This window comes from Euprymna scolopes, chromosome 37 (assembly GCF_053919585.1).
Source record: "Euprymna scolopes isolate OS-2025 chromosome 37, ASM5391958v1, whole genome shotgun sequence".
Taxonomy (NCBI): Eukaryota; Metazoa; Mollusca; class Cephalopoda; order Sepiida; family Sepiolidae; genus Euprymna; species Euprymna scolopes.
The window spans coordinates 21,835,925-21,859,333 of NC_136518.1; the positions used below are offsets into that span (position 1 = coordinate 21,835,925).

Genomic DNA, 23,409 nt, shown 5'->3' on the forward strand with positions numbered 1-23,409 from the left:
TGATTGTTTTGTTGTTTTTTTTCTTGTATAATAATAATAATAATAATTAATAATAATAATAATATAATCCAACAATTGATTTTTTTTTATTTCTTCAAAAAGCTCAATATTTTTGAAGAGTTCTTGTTTTTTTGTTTTTCATTTTCAATTTTTATAATTTTTTTGGTAAATTTTTCCGTTCATTTATATATATATATACATATATATATACATATATATATATATATCACAATAAATAATCTTTATATACAGCCAAAGTTAATGTTCATGGGATATCCATTTCTTTTGGGTATTTGTTTGCAGTCGTTCAAATACTGAATTTTTTAGAATTCAGTTTTTTTTTATCTCTGTTTCCCTTTGTTTTATTGTTTGTTTCCTTGAATATGTGCAATGCTATGTTTTTGTGTCTTTGTAATCGATTATTTGGTCCATTTTACCAGGGGAGGCAGAGATAGCAAGATTTCTTTTCTCTTCCCTCATTGCCCACACCCGGAGTATCTCGCCACCACGTATTTCACCATCTTTTTTTTCTTTTAGCTAATTAAAAAAAAAAAAATTCAAATGATTGAGAAAAAAAATTCTTATAAACTGACCTTCGACCAAATATACAGTAGCAAAACTGTAATTCTCTCACTTAGAAATCAACAGATGTTCATTGTGTGGGTTGTCTTTTGGGTACTCTATCTTTCAAAAAGAAACAGTTCAAAATCACATCCATGATTCATTTCGTTTTGTGTTGTTTCAGTGTTGGAGGTCGAAACTCTTCCATTTGGTTTTCAAATCACCAAGCTTTGTTTTGGGCTTAGTACGAAAAAGAACCAGGCAAAAATAATCACTTTTGTAACAATGCTTTACCAAATTTGCACTTGCAATCATTAGATGACGATTTTAAAGCTGCGTTGAGTGTATTTTATATTTTTAATATGAAATATTGGGTTCAATCACGATCAATGTTTATTTTTACATCGTGAAAACTTTGAGATATTCATCCTAATATTGGATTTTGTTAATATATAAAAAGCTATTTTACCAAGTAATTCTTTATTTTAAACAATCTTTTATATATATATATATATATATATATATATATATATATATATATATATATATATATATATATATATATATATATATACTGCAGCTGATAGATTTTCATGCTAGCCACTGTTAGTTTGAATCACAGCATGCCGATTTGAAAATATTATGGTAGAGCGGTGTTGAACAAAAGGCTGCCATTTACATACTGTGCCTTTTTGCCTGGTTCTGACTCAAATATTTCCGTTCCATTTTTCATCATCACATCTGTTTCCTTCCAGGTGTCCTACATGTTATCAAGGTTTGCTTATTCAAGGTGTATATGTGTATGGATAGATGCATGCGTGTATATGTGTGTGTGAATGGGTGGTGGGTAAAGGGTGAGTGAGAGTGTGTGGGGTGGAGATTATGTTAATGGGTAATATCAATAATAACTTTGTTTTCTTTTTACCAAATTCATTCTTTTTTCTTTAAAAAATATGTTTCTAGGTTTTTCTTTTTCTTTCACTTAATTAAAAAGAGGTGTCTTTTATATTTCGCCCCCCAAAAACGATTCTTTCCGCTTACCCCTTCCCCCACTTTTTCACCTGCCCACCCAACCCAAACATGTTTTTATATTCATTCTGAATTCAAAATTACTTCATTAATATTTTTTCCGGTTCGTCTTCTCCTCCCATTAACAGCTATACGAGAAACCCTTCTGACATTTGAGCCCCGTAGATCTGAGCACGGAGCATCTGTACACTGTTCATGATTTTCTTCTGGTGACCCACTAGATTGATATTAAGGTCCATAAGATCTTTCATTGTGATCCGGGCTACCTGGTCCATACTCATGTAGCCGGCATTCATGAAATTCTCGATATATCGTTCCATCTTTATTGACATAAGCCATTCTTCAATACTAGTGAAGCTGGTCAGGTCAGGAGCATTCGGGTCGATGAAATTGTGGGGTCTGGAAAATAAACGACAATAGAAATTTTAACATAAAACAGTGATTTTTTATCACAAAGGTTAAAATATATATTTATAATTGATATAGGGTTTAATATATTCAAGCAGGAACTAAGACATACATAGTTAGTTATAGGGGCATACAATTAGAGACGTAGTGAAGGGTATACAATTAGAGGCATGTAGATGGTATAGAAATAGAGGTATCTGGGTGTATACAATTAGATTTTACTTCTGTTTATGTATTTTTATTATTGTCTAGCAATTCGGTTCATCCAACAAGTCTCTTGAAACAAGGGTGCAAGAAAATAGGTGTGACACCTGAATTAAATTTTAGCCGTTTCTGTACTAGCAGTCCAACTTGGCTTTGCTCGGGCCCTATGTACTGTTCATAACTTTGCCTATGTTTCAATACACTTTATGTAAGATTTCAAATGTTTAGACCAAAATCTGTCCGAGCAATTTGGTAGAGACCGCAGAGATCAATTTTATTAAACTTTGACCCCAATTTTAACCTCTTAACACTTATTATTTTGGCCTCGAATACAAATACAAAGGTTTACCCATGTCCAAATTACCTACATCTAAAATTTCAAGTCTTTAGACCCAAAATTGGTGAAGGAATTTGGTAGAATCTACAAAGGTCAACTCTTTAAACTTCGACCTTTTGGCAGCCAAAGTTTCGCCCCAAAACTGATTAAAATGCTTGCCGCATGTCTGAATACCCATTATATATAAATTTCAAATGTTTAGAACCAAAATTGACTGAGTAGTTTGCTAGACACCGCAAAAGTCAAATCCTTTGAACTGACAGCTCAAATGTTCGACCCAAACCGATTAAAACGCTTGCCCTATCTCTGAATACTCTTTATGTAAAATTTCAAATCTTTGACCAGAAACTGGCTGAATAATTTGGTAGAGACCGGAGAGGTCAAAATTTGACCAGTTAACATATATTGTTGGGGGGGCAAATCAAATTAAAAAGTTTCATGTTCATGTAACCTACATTCAGGATGTTCATGTGTTTAGACCCAAAATTGATGGAGGTGTTTGGTAGAGTTTTCAAAGGTGAAATCGTTGAACTTTGACCCCTTGACAGCCAAATTCCTGACCGAAAACCGATTACAAATTTTTTCCCAAATTTTCAATACTCCTGGTAAATCTCGAGTCTCTAGACTGAAAATTGATAGAGTAATTTGGTAGGAAATGTACACAGACATTTTCACCTTTATATAGATTATTAATCAGATCAGATGAATGTACACATCATAGTAAAGTTGATAAAAAGCATGCTATTCTACAAATACTGTGTACGGAAATATTGGCAGTATGGAATAAGGAAGTACATGCGATGTCAATTGAAAAAGTTTTTCAAATTTAATGAGTAACATAGTAAGGAAAGCTGCACTATTTTTTGATTGCTGCTTCTTTGTCTCATAATCAGAACATGTAAATTAAGATTAGCTGGGAAAATATTAGACAAACCTTGGTTTAGCCATTTTCCGTAATAATTCAGGTGCCCTTATTAATTTATCAAGGGTTTTAACTATGGCACCGAATTTTGGCCGATGATTCCGCTCTCTCTGCCAGCAATCTAACATCAACTGGTGGATGGCTTCCGGGCAATCCTACAAAGAAAATATTAACAGATTAAATCTTTATACTTAGAAGAATAAATGCATCTTTCTTTCAAATATGGTTCTCCAATTTCATACCAAGTTTTGGCCCAAAAAAGTTCATGAGTTCTATAATCAATATAAACATAATATATTCCAATAATAAAAAGAAACCAAAGTAATGAAATCCAGGATGTTCAATTAAAAAGATTTCCAATCATACGATCATTTGCTTTTAGCGTTTTCAAAAGGTTTTGTACAAAAATGTTTTATTTTTCATGTAGTTAACTTGGCCTGAAGAGGTCAGCTTAAATAAGGCTAGTAAATGTAAAAAAAAAAAAAATCGAAAAATAAAACGTTATACTAAATAAATAGCTGTACTTTTTGATAATTATCATATAAGCACAGTAAGGCTCGATGGGATTGCATGTCGAAACATTAAAAACACACTTTATTCTAACCAATTTAAGTCCATCAAGCACGATAATGGTATGCAAACAATATGAATATTTTTATTAATCAAGAGACATTTTAACAGACTGCCTTACCATTGGAGGTGGTAAGCGGTATCCCTTCTCAACAGCCTTAATGACATCTTGGTTTGACCAGTTCCAATATGGTCGTTCTCCGTATGACATAACTTCCCACATGACCACACCATAGCTCCAGACATCAGACGCTGAAGTGAACTTTCGGAAGGCAATGGCTTCAGGAGCTGTCCATCTGACAGGAATCTTACCACCCTGGAAAAATTGGATTAAAACCAAATATGTCAATGAAAAATAGTGTTAATATTAATGAAAGAATAGAAATTCGAATAATCTTCATTTGTTTTGTATTTCTGTAGACATTTTTTGTTTAGCTTACCTTTGTTGTATAGGCACCATCTGTGGTATCGTTTTCTACCTCTCGGGACAAGCCAAAGTCAGCCACTTTGCAGACTAAGTGTTCTGTAACTAGAATGTTTCGGGCTGCAAGATCCTAGAATTGTAAAGAAATCGATTTGGAAATTAATCTATTTGACAGTTCGAAGAATGCTGAACTACTTATCAAAGAATGCTGAACTACTTATCAAATGTTTTTGAAATAATTATGCAAAAATTTGGGCAAACATTTAATGATGAATATGGAAATTTCCACTAGTGCTTTCATTAACCTAATATTTACATTTCAAGGAATATATATATATATATATATATATATATTTACTATATATAATTAGGCGAACGTTATTCAATAACACCGAGCATCCTTTCTTTTTTCAAATAATCAATTCGATATTTTGGTTAGTGCATGTAAGTACTGCAGGTTTTGTGTTCCTTTTTTTTTTATTTCGTCGTGAGTACTTTAGAAATGATTCATTTATAACGAAATACAGTATGGACGATTAAAAACTTGGAAAAAAAAGGGTTTATTAAGCAAAAACATCCAGTTTTATTTTATGTTTCCCTAAATAAAAAATAGACTAAATACAAACAAACATACATATACACATGTTTCTGACAAAGCAAATCAGCGAATTATTTAATTTTTTGTCGAAAATAAAATTCATAATTGCTCTTTAATTACATCGACCTTTTAGACCGGGAGCTTAAGGCACTTAAATTTGACCAATGCAACTGATAAGTTTTTGTCTGCAAAGAAATCGACAATTTACTTACCCTATGAACATATCCCATTTCGGAAAGATACTTCATGCCTGAAGATATTCCTCTCATCATACCAATAAGTTGTAAGTATGAAAATTTGCCATCGTTATTCTACAAAAGAAAACACGCATTGGATATTAAACTCAACGACCAAAGAACGAAGTGCATATTGGCAGCATCAGGCAATAAAAATCCTACCCATGAGTATCAGAATAATTTCCACATCCGTCAATTTTTATCTGAATTTTAAATGCTTTATTCAGTTCAACTAATCTCAAGGTTGTTATGAAACTCACCACTAGTAGGAATGAAAATGTATTTTTAACATCGCCGCCCATGCACTCTAGAGAGAATATGAATATATTAGTACTTTTTTTCCATAACCAGCGCGAGGTCCTGGTGAAATCGATGCTATGTGTATCCTGTGTAGATTCTGACAGATTCGAACACACATAATACTAGCAGGGCTTCCCGGAATTGCCCGGTGCAAAAGTGTAACTTATTTCGATTAAAACGTCTTCTCCCTTCGTCTTTCTAACTTTTTCCCCTCTCCTTGTTTTACTCTTCCATCTTTCTTATTCCTTTTTTCAGCTCCATCCTTTCTGTTTTGTATAATAAGTTCCTTTTTTTTCCTTTCTAAATTAGTATATAATTGAAAAACAGACTTTTTCTGACGAAACCTGGCGCAATTGTACGCCAGAGAATGAATATTTTTCTAAAATTTTAAATATTTCGTGGATGGAAATTCCAATCAAAAATACATCAACTGTGTGGCTCTTCGGTTTATAGTCTTATTTTTACCCTTAGTTAGATATACATACACAGACAACTGTACAATATTCCTTTTATATCATATTTAAAACATCTTCCCCTTCTATTTTAATTTAAGATAATTTTTTTTGCACACTTAGCATTTCATTTTTTCTCAGAATATTCCATACAATCATCCTCCTCTCATCCGAATCAACCATTCGAAATTTAAGCAATCAATCTACTTTTTTCTGTGTAGTCTATAGTTCCACATAGATTATGGAAATCTTGTTGTGGGTTTGGTTTTTATCGTCTTATGTTAAATTGAAAAAAAAAAAAGAATCAAAATTGGAGACAATGAATTATCCTTTGTCATCGGAAGCAGCAGGCCTGTTACTGAAGGCTGATTTAGCGTTTAGTGCAGGCAGATCCTAGTGACAACTGCCACTACTGCATTATTCTCAGTCGAACAAGGATAATAGTCTCATCTTCACACTGAGAATCAATGAAACACAGATTTAGTAAATCTTCTAGTTTAAGAACTAAAGTGCATTGCTATGCGAGGACGACAACTATTAAATTATATTTTCTTTTCTTTTTTTCAGCAGAAATCTTGTGCTGATCGTTATGAAAGAATTGGAGGAAAGTTTTTTTTATATCCACTAATATGACGCATGTACATGGTGCATGAATAATTTTCAGGCTATTAGAATTATTTCCTTCCTACGTGAATTGGTCTAATTTGATAACTTTTCCTTGACACTAAGATTCAAGCAATGCTGATTCAGGTTAAGTGTAGCTTTGTTTCACAATTACATGTGCAGTTACCCTTTGTCTTTAAAAATAAAATGGAGGCCATGATAAAAGCAAATAGAATCTGATTTGTTTTATCCATATACAGCAAACCACTTTTTGCAGCACCTTAACACACCTGAATACTGCAGATACGATGAAAGCAGGGCAAGCTAAGAATTGGTTGGTTGTTTTTGTTTTACGGCATACCAACCTTTTTCACGTTATTTAATGCCGAATCTAGTTATTTTGAGGAACGATTTTTAATGGAGTATGTTTTTTTTTACGTCAGATTCTATTTAACCCATAGTTGGGACCCTAACAGGTACTACCACTCCGGGTCAGAATGGACCTGTGAGCAATGGCAATTAAAGGGTGGCTCCACACTCCCTAAAGCCCGCAAGGTGGGGCCTCACTATCGGATATAGTTTTCGCTCATATCCAGGACTGCAAGCTAAGGAAGAGCGTCTAATAAGTAATTTTACTATGTGCAGTATAACCGATATAAATCTCTTGAATCCAACACCATAAAGAACAGGCATAAGATGCTTAGTGTTGCCCACCTTGGAGTCTGGACCACTCGAAGAACCCTATTTATAAAAACCAGATGATATTTCAAATCCATTTGCATCACTTTCTCTAATGTCTTCATTGGCTTTTCTATTCCAACTAATTCCATAAATCATCCTAACAATAATGTGCACTTCTTAAAGTAAACAAATATAAAACATTCTTACCCTTAAAAACGTATCAAGCGAACCATTTGCCATATATTCTGTAACTATCATGATTGGATGATCTGTAAAAACGTTAAAAAGAATAAAGGTTAAATCATAAGACATGGCAAAACATTCAAATAAAATATCAACATTTAGAAAGAAATTGTATAACACTAATTTGCCCATGCAATACTGCTTAACGAATTGATATCGTTATAATTAAATCGCATATTCTCACAGTTAATAAACAGCAAGTATCGCCTGTACCAAGGTACAAATCACAAAATAAACTTTATGTCTAGAATCCTCATTCCAATTTGGAGCAAAATTCATTAAATGGTTTTAATTATTGAGGAACTTTTAACTTTTACTTAATTTAAGCCTAAAAATTGAAATCTTCCTTATTTGATGTTTGATAGTGAATCAAAGATAATGCAAATCGAAGCTGACTTTTCAAATATAAGGTTATGTTGCCAACAAAGCTTTAAAATACTTTAGACACTGATATCATTTATATTAATTAAAGTCTAATAACGAAGATTAAAATTTCATCAAAATCATAGGTATCTGAATTTGCACAAAGTGTCTCTAACGCTCTATGTAATAGTAAAACTAAAAGGTAGGTCACGTTAAGGTATATTGTTCTTGTTCTGTCAGTCATGACTGAACTAAAGTGTTAATTTTATATTATTTTAGTTATCGACTCTAGTAAGGATTGAACATCCAACCTCCAGAAGACTCATTTAATACGGACTGTAAATCAACACCTTTCAATTGTGCTACGGATAAATGAGGAAGATAGTAACTCAAATAATATAAATTCTCTAAAATCCTTTAAAAATTGTCTCAAAATATGAAGGTGAATACCTAGTACGGCATTAATACTGGTCAGATTACTTCCTCCAAATTAATATTAAATTCACAAGCAGCCCTCCCCCAGTCGCATGCATATCCTAATCTGTGATATGGACCAAGTTATTCGTTAAAGTTCACCCATCTGGTACTGGTTAGATTCAACATTGCTTAAGTTCAGTGATCTAAGGAGAACCAATGTGTCTATGTGGTTATCCTGTGTGTGTGTATATGTATATATATATAACGATGGTGAATATTGACCCTTCAGACATGGTATAGTGATTCAAATAAGTTCAGTACAACAACGTTGTCTTCGTGATCGCTAGTTTTCTTTCAGCTTCCCTGCTTAATGACCAGCATTCAGTTCGTGCACAGCAACCGATCATACCAAACTAACGTGGTTTTCCTGTCTGAAGCTGTGGCAACAGATGGCGTGACATTTAAGCAGAGTAAAAGTGTCACAAACAAATAACGATATTTGGTGACCAATCGTCACGGATAAAGATCTTTTTTCAAAGTTAAAGAAAATCAAAACTGGACGAATATTCCATGATGGCACACAACAGTTTGCATAATTTAATAGTAATCAGTTTTTGTTTTTTGTTGTTTTTTTAGTCAAGAACGACATTACTGATATCATAAAACAGTTTCAGTTCTCGTGTTCATTTGCTTCTCTGTAATTATGCTTATTCACCTTTGTACTATGTTATCACATTTCACACCGATTTCCAAAAACAATTTAATTTTCTAATCGCCAAAGTTATTGGTAGGTAAACACAATAGGAATACATCGTTTTTTACTCTAATCCAATTTTTCATTTTTAGTTCTGCAAAAGTCGGTTTAGTTTTGTTCTTATTGTGTACAAGCATAGATTTATATTGCTAAAGTAAAAAAAAAAAAACAACTATTTCTTTTATTTTAAAAATGAATTGTTTCAAAATCGAATTATCTTATATTATCCACTTTAACAGTTTAAAAAAAAAAAACATACTACTTCGATTTTTTTAAATGTTAATGCCATTTTAATTTACATTTAATTGTTACATTTTTCATGAATTAAAGAGACATTCATTTATTCCAACAATTGACAAGGACGAATATTTTTACACAAGTTTGTTAATATTATTAAAACTTTCATACACTGACTTTTAAGAAGAACAGTAAGATAAACCAGTAGATGAAGAAAAAAACGTTCAATTCCCAAAATACCTGACAAATGAGTTTTATATATCTGACTTTTTTCTCTTAAAGTGTTAGTGATGATAGTGAAGGCGAATATATGCATTAGAGTAGGATTCAAAACAAGGGTCAATCATAAAACTTAATATTTACAATGTCTTTCTGCCGATCTCTCTACAAAGTTTGGATGGAAATCACTTAAGACAAGGCATAAAGCCACTTGATGTAATGACATGTAAAAAATAACACTTCAAGGTATAAACAACAAAATTAAGTATTATGTGGATAGATATCGACTAAAAAAACAGCAATATATGTACAGTTTTATATGATGAGAATCGTTTGACCGAAAGCAACAATTATTCTGTTAGAAATATCGCACATGGAATGGAATGTTTAAAGGACAATAAGGAAAGCAAGAATTACCAGGCCAAAATACACTTTATATTGTCCAGTTTTGAATCGATAAAGTCTTCGATTTATAACTGCTTAATGATAAACACACCTGAACGGTCCAAATTGTCAATTCTGACATAATCTTCACTTGGCAATTCCGATTTGGAATGTGATGCCCCTCAATTCAGAAACAGATTAGTGATTATTTTGATAAACCTTATCTTTGAGAAAATACCATGAATAAAAATCTGGAGGATTAAGCCCATTCAAAATCATGATAGAATATGCCTCTGCACACCATTGCAAAATGACTGTTCAACATTTAGAAATGTAATTTGGTAGACAAGTTAGTCATAAGAATAAACTGACTTGTGCCAAATATGGTTGCATTGCTAAAAGGATTGTGAGTTTTATATATAAAATATTATTTATAGATGTGTTAATTTGGATTTTTTTTACCTTATTTAAAACAATAAGATTGCTTTCTGTAACAATGTCGCTCTAAAAGCCATAAGACATTGGATAATCTTCATCTAGCAGTGAACTGTCATTTTTAGTCGTGTTTTCATAACTCGTTGATAGATTAAAAAGTGAATTGTGCAAGTGCAAGAAAATGGTAACACATTTGCTAATTAAATCGTCAATACATTTTTTTTATTTAAAAAAGGTACATTCTATTAACTTGCTATTTGCAACTATTGTTACTTTTGGGCAAGTGCCACTCAAAGTACTCTCTCCTGCCTTAAGTAAAAAGTCAAGTATTTTGCAAATAAATTCGTGATCAGTATTCAAAAAACATTTTCCTCTAGAAAATTTTTTTTAAAAGGTTTTACAATTTGAACAACATTCACTAACTACTTTTCTTAAGGAAAGAGCAGGCAAAAATGACTTTGTGCAGATCATTTCCGTGGCAGACAATATTGCTCAGTAAAATCATGACAACAATCAAATAGCAATGACACAAAATTAAACCAATGCTTAAAAAATGGAAAATAAAAACACAAATATGTATTTACATTGATTTTTTTTAATAATTATTGGTGGCAATTGTTTTTGTTTTTTTCGTTTGTAATTATTGTGCTTCCTATTGTTTTACATTTGAACGTAAGATATTTAGTTGTGAACCTTGAAATTGTCGTAACCTTAATAGCCACTTCTCAATAAGAACTTTTTTTATTATTATGTAAGATTGAGTATCTTTTAAGGTTTTCACTTTTTAGAATTTGCTTTAGTTATATATGTACAAGCTTGTTTAAAGGAATTAAATAACTTGTAGGTATAGATATGAAAAAAGGAATAATCAAAGACTAAGAAATGTTTAACACAGAATCAATTTTATCTAGATTCGATATTCTGTTTCGGTTATAAACCTGCTAAAAAATCTTTATCAAGTTTCATAACTGAAACGAAATATCGAATCTAAAGAAACGGGGTTTGATTTATTTTTTTTTTAATTTCTTGTTTTATAGCTTTTTTGTTCATAATATATATTTTGGGAAGATCAGTAGTGCTCAATTATTAAAAATAAATCAAAATAAAAGCATAATGTTTATTATATTACAGATATCAAAACATGATACTGTCAGTTTTGAATAACTTATTGGTCACCTGTTTTTTTTCAAGGTACTATATTGTTTTATTATATATATATATATATATATATATATATATATATATATATATATATAAGAACCGTTTAATTTACTCTATTAAAACGTTTAAAGAGTTATTGTGGCTAAATTTAATTCTTACAGAATTTTTAAGGATTAAAAACATTATCAAATCTGCAGAATATTTTTCAAAGCTGAAGTTAAGTTCTAAGGTCAATAGTATATACCAGCCAGAACTTTATATATTAATGCTTGTTACAGAAATATTGATTATCAGAGTAAATTTTTAGATATTCGAAATCATAACTAATGTGTTTTGAATTTTTGAAATGCATACTATTAATATGATAGGGGTAAGAGAAAGAGTAGACAAGAAACTATTTCAAGTGAATAAAATTAATGAAGATGTAGATTACATCAAGTACACAATGGAACTGGAAACGAAGAGAAAGACATTTTTAATGATTTCAGAATTGACAAGGGATGCAAGGCAGGAAGTGAGATCAGTGGGAGATTCTGTGGTCTACGCAGAGAGATGAATGGGAGGAACTAGCATTTTTAGTAAACATCTTTGAGACTGATTCATTGCAAACGAAACTAGAAATCTGTAAATAGGAGGAGAGAAGGAGGGTTTGGAGATTGAGGTCAGCGCCAAATCTTTGTTCATCTTCAATTAGACTTTAAACCCTTCAACCAAAATGAAAAGCATTGATTGATATTTTATCATATATCTATACTCAAAGATTGCAGTTAGGTTTTTCGTGAACCCACACACAACTTCAGCTATATTAGTCTATTTGCTACTTATTTAATCTTTTTAAAAAAAGTAGAAAGCGAAAATGAGTGCTTGCATAGATTTACTCCCATGATGCATAATTTTAACTCTGTAAAATGATGACCAAAATCAAATGGCAACGATACAAGTAAAAAATAAATTAAAATATGACAATGAAATTAAATGCATATACTATTACCATTAGTTAAACTATTCATATGCACAATTCTTGTATAGATTTTGAAAGCGTTAAACTAAGTAATACTTATTGCTATATGGATTGGATGGATAAAAGGCTCTGCTCAAAATTCTGTATATAAAAGTTTTAAAAGATGGATCTGAGGTTTGAATATTATTTCGGCTGAAATGCTTTCAATATAACCAAGCAAAACTAATCAATTCACATATAAACTATTCAGCATTATTTTATTAATTAAAAAAAAAGTTAATGATAAACATGAAAAAATATTAAAACATTTTTAAACAAAGTGTTAAATTTGTGCAAAAAGAAATTGTGATAAATTAGTTCAACAGCGAATTAGAAATACCTATGTGTGCTTTATTAGTATGGATTCCAATAACAATTAGTGAAAATTAATTAAATTTAGGTTATTTTGAAAATAATTAAAATGAATTCAAGAGGAAATTCTAGCTGTTAAATCAGAAACGATTTTCTTGGCTTTAGTTTAATCACATTTACAGGTATCGTAAGATGTGCTGGTGTGAATAATAATTCATACAAAATAAATATACAGCTCTATTTGTAAAAGAGCACTTTTATATAAACACAAAGTTCAGAAGATTGTTGCTCAACCAATACAAACAATTATACCTGAAATATTTTTCAGAATTCTTTGGGTGAGGGCTGGTGATTTTTATTATTTGGATTATTCAGACTTCATCTTTTTTGCTATTTTATATATATATATATATATATATATATATATATATATATAAGTATATATATATATTATTCAATGCCTATATGTATAAAACTTAATGTTTATGTGTGGTATTTCTGTATTCCTTATGAAAAGAAAAGTTTGATAATTTACATAAAATCTAAAGGCATATTTCTTTGTAAAAAAAATTATCGAGGAAGACAATGGAAGAATTCTCTAATCTCAAATGTACTCCTGAACAGCTGCGAAGACATAACCCATATAAAATCATATATTGTTTTTGGTGAAGGACTATGAATGTAGTTCTGAATCAGTACATTACCTTCCTGCTAAACATAAGTGTCAATTTCAAACTTAAGATACACATATCCGATTTTAGTAAGATTTAAACTACCCATGTAAGACACTACAGTTTTCCAATATTTTAGCTTTTCACTATATTAGGTGGCGAAACTAGAGAAGATATGAGAAATAAAGACAAAGAAAATATCGTAGTGTTATGAACGTAGCGAAATGTATATAGTAGTGGTCCTCAGTCAATCTCCAGTAAAAGTGTATAATTATTTTTCCATTAAAAATAAACTCTTCAATATACATATGTGTTCATTTTTTCCATGATCTCAGCTCGATTAAATTATTCTTTCTCCACATTTCAACTCTGTTCCTTAAGTGTAACAAAACTATTTGCTCTCAATGCACATATATGAACCTACTATACTTTTATTTGAGATATTCAAGATAATCAGGTTGACAGGCTGGTTCCTGTTAGATCACCAAAGTAAAGTATCATTGTACTCTCCACTTATCTCAGCATTGTTTCCAATCGTTCTAAGCTTCTCTGTCAGTAGGATATAGGAATGACGATTCAAAAGAGGTGTGGTTGGAGATTGTGCAACACTTGCTTCGCAATTACACGTAAACAGAGGGGATCCGTTATCTTTTATGGCTGCATAGAAGCCATGATGTAAGAGAGACTGTACTTTTTTCCAAACAATTCCAAAATTCCTTAGGTGTCCCACCGCCTTCACTTTCTGCCTATCAAGTTTTTTTACTTTGATGTAGAGGTTAGGGTTACTAAATAGAAAATAGAGAATGATTTCTTTTTTTTTCCATACTCAAGTTGCCTACCAGCCGCTTTCGCTGCCCACCCTTGCTGACCATGTTCCACCTGTAAAGTATTATCAACTCACTTTTGAAGACAATCGACACGACAGGGGAAGATAGCAAAAGTATGTTCTCATGACTCGAAGATCAAGAAAGAATGCCTTGCGTGTTTTCTGGTTTCCATCAGATTGCTAAACAGATTGCTAAGATCCATCAGATTGCTAAACTCACATTTTCGGCTCACATCTATTCCACTAATTTAGAATTCGTATCCCTTACCCTCACAAATAAATCACGTGCAACCTATTCATAAAACGACTGGAATGTTCATATCAGTACAATAAACTCGATTGTCTGTTTTGGAAGTTTATGGACACCCAAACATAGATGCAATCATCTCTATTAAATTTCAATTATGTATATTGTTTTATAGATTAATGCTGATACTTTCGCAAGTTATTGGGGATTTTTTTTTTAGTCAGTTCGTTATTCGATTCTAAACTTTGCAGATCTTCAGTTGGAAATCTTAGCATCATTGATTTAAAAATATATATACATCCACAACAATAGTGACTGAAGGTAAAAAAAAAGTTTTTGTTTTGCTCATTTCGTTATTCTTGTGTACATGCAGAATCCCCCAGCTATGGGCAAATAGCCCCACTGCCTTGTGGATGCTTTGGCAAAGGCTAAGGCAGTAAACCCAACAAAAAATCTGGTCTGGAGTCCCAATAGGCAGATGATGAAGCTCTGCAACATCTTTCTAGCAGCTCCTTCAGCCACACTGGCACCGAATGTATTGGCTTGCCTTTCCATTGGAGTCTGTCTACAACGACGAAAGAGGGACACTTATAAATGGGTATCTCTTATTACCTGTCCAGGCTTGCATCTGGTTAGCCTCAGCAGATGCTGTAGTAAACCAAACTAGGTGCAGAATGCCATTGTCTCAAGAGACAGGAGATTGCCATTATTACATTTTGGATTTACTGGTGATGGAGCATCCTATAGTATATCACACATTCACCAGCTATTTCTGAGATTTTAATCAACCTCTTAATTCAATACTTACAAGAAACCATTGACTCTTTACTAGACATCATCCTCGAGTGTGTTGGATCTTTTTTTTTGTACAAGAGTTTATCAAGTCACTATGACATGAGGATACATATCTTATAAAGTGACGACTGATCAATTATTACAAAATAGTAAAATAAAAATTATGCACCATCTCCTCCAGCCAATCAACACATCTTTTGCGTTGCGGATACTGGCAATACAGCACCCAGAGAGGAAGAAGTAAGCAATGGTGTAAATATTTCCGCCTTTGATAGTATGACAGAAAGCAACCATGATAGAGACCAGACATGAACAGTCTGGTACCATATCGCCATGTGAAGTTTGCACAAAAATAAAATATAAGAGGCATAAAAATACAGCTATAGTATATTGCACAGAATAAGGTATTATTGTAATGTTACCACTATTCTAAGTTGGCCAAGTGAAGAAAAATATAGAATGAGAGCATAACCTAGAAAATCAGGTAGTGCTGACTATTTTGGTGACGAATTTATTCACTGGACACTTTCTTTTCTGACTATTCCCTGGTTTTTATATTTGCATAAGATTCATCAGCAGGAATCAATCGAACAATTTAGAGATTGCATTTGTAACATCAGATGCTTTTTTGTCATGATGCTTACGACATGCACTCTTCCAGGCATTACCTCCTCATTTTGAGAGGGAAGTTACTGTTGATTTGCTGAGGTAGTAATACTAGGGATGATTATTCTTGTTCCTAGTCAAAGTTCCCTCTCAGGGGAGAGGACGTTCACTCACCTTCTATCCTTATACTATATCTTGCAAGTACTTGCTTCTAAAAAAATTTGATTTTCTAGTTGTCAGTAGCATATAGACCCGACTAAATTAATAGGCATGGGATTTTTTTATGCTATTTAAATAAATTAGGTGAATAAATCAACCAGAATGTATTACAGTTTCTTTAATAAAAAAGAGATCTCAATCTTTTGTGAATAGTCGAAAATAAAAGAATTAGTTACTTTGAACTACTTCCAAATTTAATATTTTTGGAAGCATTTACACTTCGAATCGAAATTATTTACTGGCTTTAAAATCCTCAGCAAATTGATTGAAAGGTATTTTTAGTCTATTTACATCCAATAATTTTATAGATATTAGAATACGATTACAATGACAAAATGAATAACTTTTAGTAACTATTTGAAATAAAGTAGTATTTAAATTTAATTTCAAAATCCTATTTAAAAAAAGAGAATTTGTTAAAAACAAAATGAGCATAGTTGAAGAGAAAAGTGAAAAAGAAAGTAAAGAAACTTTATGAAGATACACACAGTCTACTTCAACTTTATGTATATTTTAAATAAATATTAATTTTTATACCTACATTAGTGCATCATGCTTATGCAATTATCGGTGTAGGAAGTGATTACTCATAGTGGTCAGGAATTTCACAACTCAGTCGACAAACCCACTATTGCTTAGAAGGGTAGCATCTTTCCTCCAGGCTACCAGAAACAAACACATAAGTGGAATGCAATTAAGTCTGAATGCGATTTTCGATGGGGTTTCAGTGAGTTTGAGTATTCAACAGAAAGTTGGAATGATGCGTTTTAGCTCAAGTTTATTGCTTTTTCTTATTTCCCTAAATGGGGCTCGAATTTAATTTTTTCAAGCCATATATATATATATATATATATATATATATATATAGATAGATAGATAGATAGATAGATATGTGCATCGGAGTCGCCTTTCTTAGCGAGGGAAGGCTGAAAAGACTTCTACATATAAAAAATAGAGAGAGAGAGAGACAAGACGTAAAATAGAGAGACACAGATATAGACATACATATACAAGGAAAGACATACATAGAAAGAGTCACAAGGTAACATATATAGGGCATTTGTACCTGGTGGAGACAATCCTCTTCCAGGTTCGTTAATGAATCAGATTAGTAATGCTTTTTGACCCATAGAAGAAATGGTTGGGGGGGGGGTCTCAGGAAACAATGTGGTTAAGGCTGGATCTTGAAATCAACTCCGTGACTTCATTATCTATGCCTGGAACCATGGCACTATACAATATCAAGTTTTAACTTTCTTCACCAAAAGATTTAAATGAAAGATGCAGTTTGAAAATTCAAATTTAGATTTTTTTTAACTACTATTCTTATGTTAATTGTTACTGTTACAATGCTTCGGCCAAAGTAACCTCTTTCGTTAGATGCTTTTTTTTAAACTTGGAAACTTGAACTTTGAAATCTGAATAGAATTTTATTATTTAATCCATGGATGTAGATTGTATTCAATCCATCAGTCATGTGGCTGCGTAGATGTGTTCATTTATGTGACTGAAGTTTCGTCTTCTGAAATACTTTCACTTAAAACTGAATTTTAATCATATGTTCATATGGCAATGCTTTTATAACTAAATAATCAAGACTGAAGAATAAAAGTTAACATTGTCGGTTTAATATTAAAAGGTGATTGAAAATAATTGATGGCATGATTTGAAGACGACCATATTGTAAGCTTCAGGAAAGTAGTCCACTGACGAAAAATTCTTGAAACAAAACTGTGCAATGGAAAGTCTGGCTGATGCTAGGCACGCAGAAGTAGAACACAAACAGCTTTTCAAATTATAGTATTAAGAGGAGTTATTACTGTGAATGTTTTACAAGTAGGGTGATTGGAGCTCAGTCGAGCATCTTCCATGAAAATCCAAATTACCAATCCTCATTCTAATATTTCAAAAATAAAAATTTCTATATGATTAGCAACTATAAAAAAAGGAATCCAAAAAGGGCCAGAGAATTAAACGGCCGAAACGTTGTGAGAACGGCAACATTCCAATTGGGAATAACTGTTAGAGTTATTTATCTAATGTAAGAACAATATTATCAGATTATGACTTGCTGAACATGAAAAACAAATTACAAGAAAATGTAAAATTATTACAAGCGTCCAAAAGAAGTTAATTGAAATACCAATATTTCTTGAGTTAGTGTTGGCGTAAGAATTGATTGAGTTCGGTGGGTGGGGAAATTTTTTGTTAAAGAGTGGGTGGCAAAGGTCGTGTTGTGAAGAAAGAAAAGAAAAGAACAGAAAGAAAGGGAGCTGTCAGATAAGTTTTATATACAGTGAAACTCACCAACATCGACCGGTGTACTGTCAAGGAGGGATTCATCTGATTGTGAGGCAAGGGTGATCCGCATCATAGGGAGTGACGAGGGCAGGTGATTGTGTGTGTTTTTTTTTTAGGAAACAAACGAAGGAAACGAAATGAATGAATGAATGCAAGAGAGGCAGAAAACTCATTTATTCAAATAATCTGGTGGCACCAAAAGAAACCGTTCCAAGCGGTTCCTAGCACCATCAGTTGTTCTTCATCATTCTCTCAGAAAACAGACATGCAAGAATTTAGCACCTCAGAGTCGAAAGTTTGAATTATCGTTTTTTTTTTGTTTTTTTTGTGTTGCATCAAGATTAAATTGAAAAATGTTTTTACATAAGCCCATGTATTCTAAGCGATAAAAGAAGCAACAAAAATAAGAAAATTAATTCGCAAAAATTATAACGAAAATGTTTCGCCACTAAAGGAAGAAGCAAAAAAAAAAAAAAAAAAAAAAAAAAAAAGGAAAAAAAAAAGACAGTTGCCACTATTTAAACTTATAGCCAGCCAAAATCAAAACACAGACTGAAAAAGACATCCGTTTTTTTAATAGAGCGTTAATAAACAGGCTATCCACTGGAATAGACTTTTTTTTTTTTTATTCAACTTTTTTTTTATATTAAATATGTTCATCTGAAGAAAGTTGTTTTGGTATAATGAGTACAGACATGATATTTTTAACTTGCATCAAATTTCGAGAAATCCATATAATAAAGACTAATGTGTTTTTGCCTATTTCATATAAATCAATATATATCTCTTAACACAAAAGTGAGTAAAATATGTACCTTTTCTAGTCTTATAGCAAATCTATTTCAAATGGCATAACGGCAATAATATACGGCACAATCACGTTGACACACCGGTTCTCACCAGATCACCGAAGTTAAGCAACGTCGAGTCTAACCAGTACCAGATAGGTAACCATTTGGGAAGGCGAGGCACTGTATGTATGTACCGCAAGGTAAAAATACCAGGTTGAGAAACTGGCGTGGTTTATCCTTCTCTCAAGGGTAGATGGGACTCTCTTAAGTCATGGTAGGTAACCCATCTAGTGATGGCGTCAAGATAAAAAATACCCTTGATAGCTCTGGCGAAACATCAAGTATTCAGCTACCGACAAGAGTTGAATTAGACTACAAACTCCTGTATGAGTTCACTATCGGCTACAGCCGTGCTGGATGGATGAATTTCAAATGATTAAACGAAATGAGAAAGCAAATAGCAAAGACAACCCTCACAATTTGAAACGAATTCAGAAAAACATTCTTCATTCTAAGTAATGGCTACGATAATTTCATTTTGTTCTTAAGGTAAAAAAAAAATAATTTATATACGAAAACATTAAATGAATTACAAATCACAACCATATCCATCTTTTTCAATGGAGGGTTTACACTAGCTAAATGATAAAGTTATTTTCTAGGTTTGGCCCTTGGGTTCATACAAGTGACCTTCACCTTGGCACTATTCTGTAGCTAGGGTTCGGCTTTGTCAGATGGATTTTAGTAAAATATATGGTACAACTTGATCTTAAAGTTTCACCCTCCCAGGCATCATCCTCTTCCTTCAGGAAGGCAATAAGTATTGCAGGTTGTCTGAGGCAACTATACCAGTGAAGGCTGACATAAACCTGGATATGTGTCATTGATTTTAGTCGAAAAAAGGTTTTATACCAAATAAAGAGAATTGTCATTGAGTTTTTTTTTTTTTGTTTTTTTTTTTAAGAAATTGTTTAAAAATCTGTTAGAAATCTAATTAATTTCAGTACTAAGCATTGACCAATGAACTTAGTTGATATTAAAAAATTGAAAATCGACCTACTTTATTGTTGATAAATTCTTGATACAATTGAAATTTATCACAAAAGGCAATTTGGAAAATACCTCAGCAAACTTGCTCTATTGTATTCGATAGTTTTCTTAAGGTTTTAATTGGATTACATTGTGTTTTCGAAATTTTTTTTTTAAATTAGAGAGATTTTGTTAAGATGAACCTCTGAGTAATAGCTTCTCATCAAGAAGGGCACAAGGTGTATCAAGATTGATCGATACTCAAACAGACGAAACCACAAAGCAAAATATGGAAGAAATGCACTATTCGTAGATGTGACAGGAAATTTATGGAGTCATGGAAATTGGTAGATAGGAAAGGAAGTAGGAGACCAGAAAAGAAAGAAAATGAGCTTTTTTTTCTTTGCAATTTTTTATGACAAATAACGTGTCGTTAGTTTTACGGCATATTAATCATCTATGAGTTATTTATTCCAAATAAAGTTGTCAAATATAATTATATATGCAGAATACATTGTTCCGAGAATATCTCAAACATGCTATATTATCACTTAGAAAAATCAGTTTTTTAATTAAAGGCTTGAGAGCATCGTAAATGGACAGTTGTGCAGCAAAATGTTCACATGTATTTAAATGCTTGTCGTAAAGTTAGGAAAACGGGAAGCAGGGAGGGAAATTAAGGCAACCGGTCTTGTGTCATGAGCGAATTTCTCGACATGGTTGATTATTCCATACTTCTGCATATTCGTTGAATCTGCATATCCCATTTAGTGTGAAAAATCCATTGCACACAGTGAGCCTTTTCATGATGAGTAGCCATATTGAGGGATTCGTTTTTATTTAGTAAACAAATAAAGCGGTTTCAAATTAAATATGGTATCAATTGCCTTTGTAGTAATGAATTTGGAATTGAAAAGTAAATTCTAAGACAATCGGTAGAATTCTAGAATTAATGTTTTGCATAAAGTGTGTAGTCTTCCCTTTTAAATTTTGTATATATATATATATATATATATATATATATATATATATATATATATATATATATATATATTAGCGAACAAACAAGAATTCCTAACAAAGCCGAAATTAAATTCTTATAATCTTCATGTAGTTTTCATTGTTTTAACTCTGGTCTAATGAAATTTATATTGTTCAAAACGTTATGTTTCACTATTTATTTAGCATTGCAAGTCGATTTAATACACTAAGTCAATCTACAAGAATTGTGTCTAACTACTGCTTAGTTTTAATTATAAAGTGACCTCCCCCAAATGCTGTCTATTGAATTGTTAATAAAATTCATAATAGATTTTGCAATCCAATCATATTTGGTAAATTCAGTCTTTGCCCGGCTTGTCCACTAACTTTCAATCATTAATCCATATTAGAGTATTTTCGATCTGGTCCAAGGTATTTTCAGGTTAATCTATTAACATTAAAGAATACGTCAAAATATAATTAAAATTTGAGCAATATGCTACAGACAATCTGCACTGATGACGAATAAAATTCATTAATGGAAGTTATATGGATTATAAATGTCTTACTTTGTATATGAAAGTTTAAAAAGTATATATACATATTTAACTAGACGTCAGTTTCTCACATATATATATATATATATATACACATATATATATACACAGGGTGTTTCAAAAGTCTTGGGAACATAACGATTTTAAATATGTTGTAATGTTCCCAAGACTTTTGAAACACCCTATATATATATATATATATATATATATAGATAGAGAGAGATAGAGAGAGATATGAGAGAGAGCATTTATATTTAATGAATATATATAGTCTACAGGCTGAATAAAAATGGAAATCCAGCAAATTATATTTTTTAAATTGAAATTTGAGGCTCTCATATCAAAATGGAAATCCAGCAAATTATATTTTTTTTATTGAAATTTGAGGCTCTCATATGTCAGAATTAGATATTTTTAAAGCAAAGGTGACATTGAGGAATTTCGTGAACCGGTCCCTATGTTAGCACTATGCGACGCAATAAATGTACCCAATCGATAGTAAATAACCAAACATACATCATGATGCCACATTCATCTTGAAGTTACTCTTAATACCACTGAATATAAACATATGATGGATATAGAGGCGTAAACCTTGACTAAAAATCTTGCTACTCCATGGGTAGCAGTAATTCCAGTTGCATTCCTTAGCAAACTTAGGTTATGGTTCTGAGAATAGCATGACTTCACAGATATTTGACGATAGGAAAGCATAACTGCTCCTGCATATAGTTTATATTACTATATAGTAATATAAACTACATGCAGGTTTAGCATGTCACATACATCCTTATATCAGCGATTATATAAAAACACAAAGTTCAATAAACATACCAGGGTTAAATGCATCATAGTACATGAACTTCGTGAATGTGTCATCAATTGATTGGTTGCTAGTTATTTTTTGTTTTACGGTATATCAACCCTTTTCATGCAGAATCCAGTTATTTTGAAGAAAAGAATTTTTCATAAAATATTTTTTTTTCAAGTTGGTTTCTATTTAACCCATAGTTGGGACGCTAAGAGGTACTACCACTCAGGGTCAGAGTGGACCTGGGAGCAATAGCAATTAAAGGGTGGCTCCACAATCCCTAAAGTCCCTAATGCCTCACCATCGGATATAATTTAAGGTCATATCCAGGACAGTCATCAATTGATAGATGACTGAAGTGAAATAGATCAGTTTTTAACAATTCATTTGTCCTGTAGTCTTGATAATCGATAGCTCAACAAAGATAACATCGCAAACAACTTTCACCAGCTCTTCAGACTGTATGTCTTTGTGAGTATATTACTCAGTGCCAGCCCTATCCACTCTTGAATGTTGCCTTAACGAATCTTTATCTACACATTCTGCCTCTGTAAAGACCCTTGCAAGATTGTCTTTGTGAAATAAGTAGATTCGTCCGCTAAAGCTGTTTCCTAGAAAATACGACTTGACTTCTTTTTTATGAAAATGTTTAATCACATTTCAGACTGACACTAGTGCATTCATCCAAAACAATTTTAAAAACAAGAGCAGACGATTTTTTTACA

At 32.0% G+C, this 23,409-nt stretch overlaps 1 protein-coding gene across 8 annotated transcripts in view; it reads right to left on the reverse strand.

Annotated features, from left to right (window-relative positions):
- Positions 1-1,525: 1,525 nt before the first annotated feature.
- The window catches only part of LOC145261109 (ephrin type-B receptor 2-like), a 320,628-nt gene continuing 298,744 nt past the window's right edge, over positions 1,526-23,409 (reverse strand). For 4 of the 8 annotated variants that reach the window (XM_080119326.1, XM_080119329.1, XM_080119328.1 and 1 more), the window contains 7 exons: positions 18,522-18,557; positions 7,533-7,594; positions 5,266-5,364; positions 4,472-4,585; positions 4,153-4,347; positions 3,474-3,616; positions 1,526-1,989 (listed from right to left, as the gene is read on the reverse strand). In XM_080119326.1, the coding sequence (XP_079975452.1) occupies positions 1,719-1,989; positions 3,474-3,616; positions 4,153-4,347; positions 4,472-4,585; positions 5,266-5,364; positions 7,533-7,594; positions 18,522-18,557 (920 nt within the window). In that variant the 3' untranslated portion in view covers positions 1,526-1,718. The remainder of the gene's footprint in view (positions 1,990-3,473; positions 3,617-4,152; positions 4,348-4,471; positions 4,586-5,265; positions 5,365-7,532; positions 7,595-18,521; positions 18,558-23,409) is intronic. The other 4 variants (XM_080119333.1, XM_080119327.1, XM_080119331.1 and 1 more) reach the window with 1 other exon arrangement.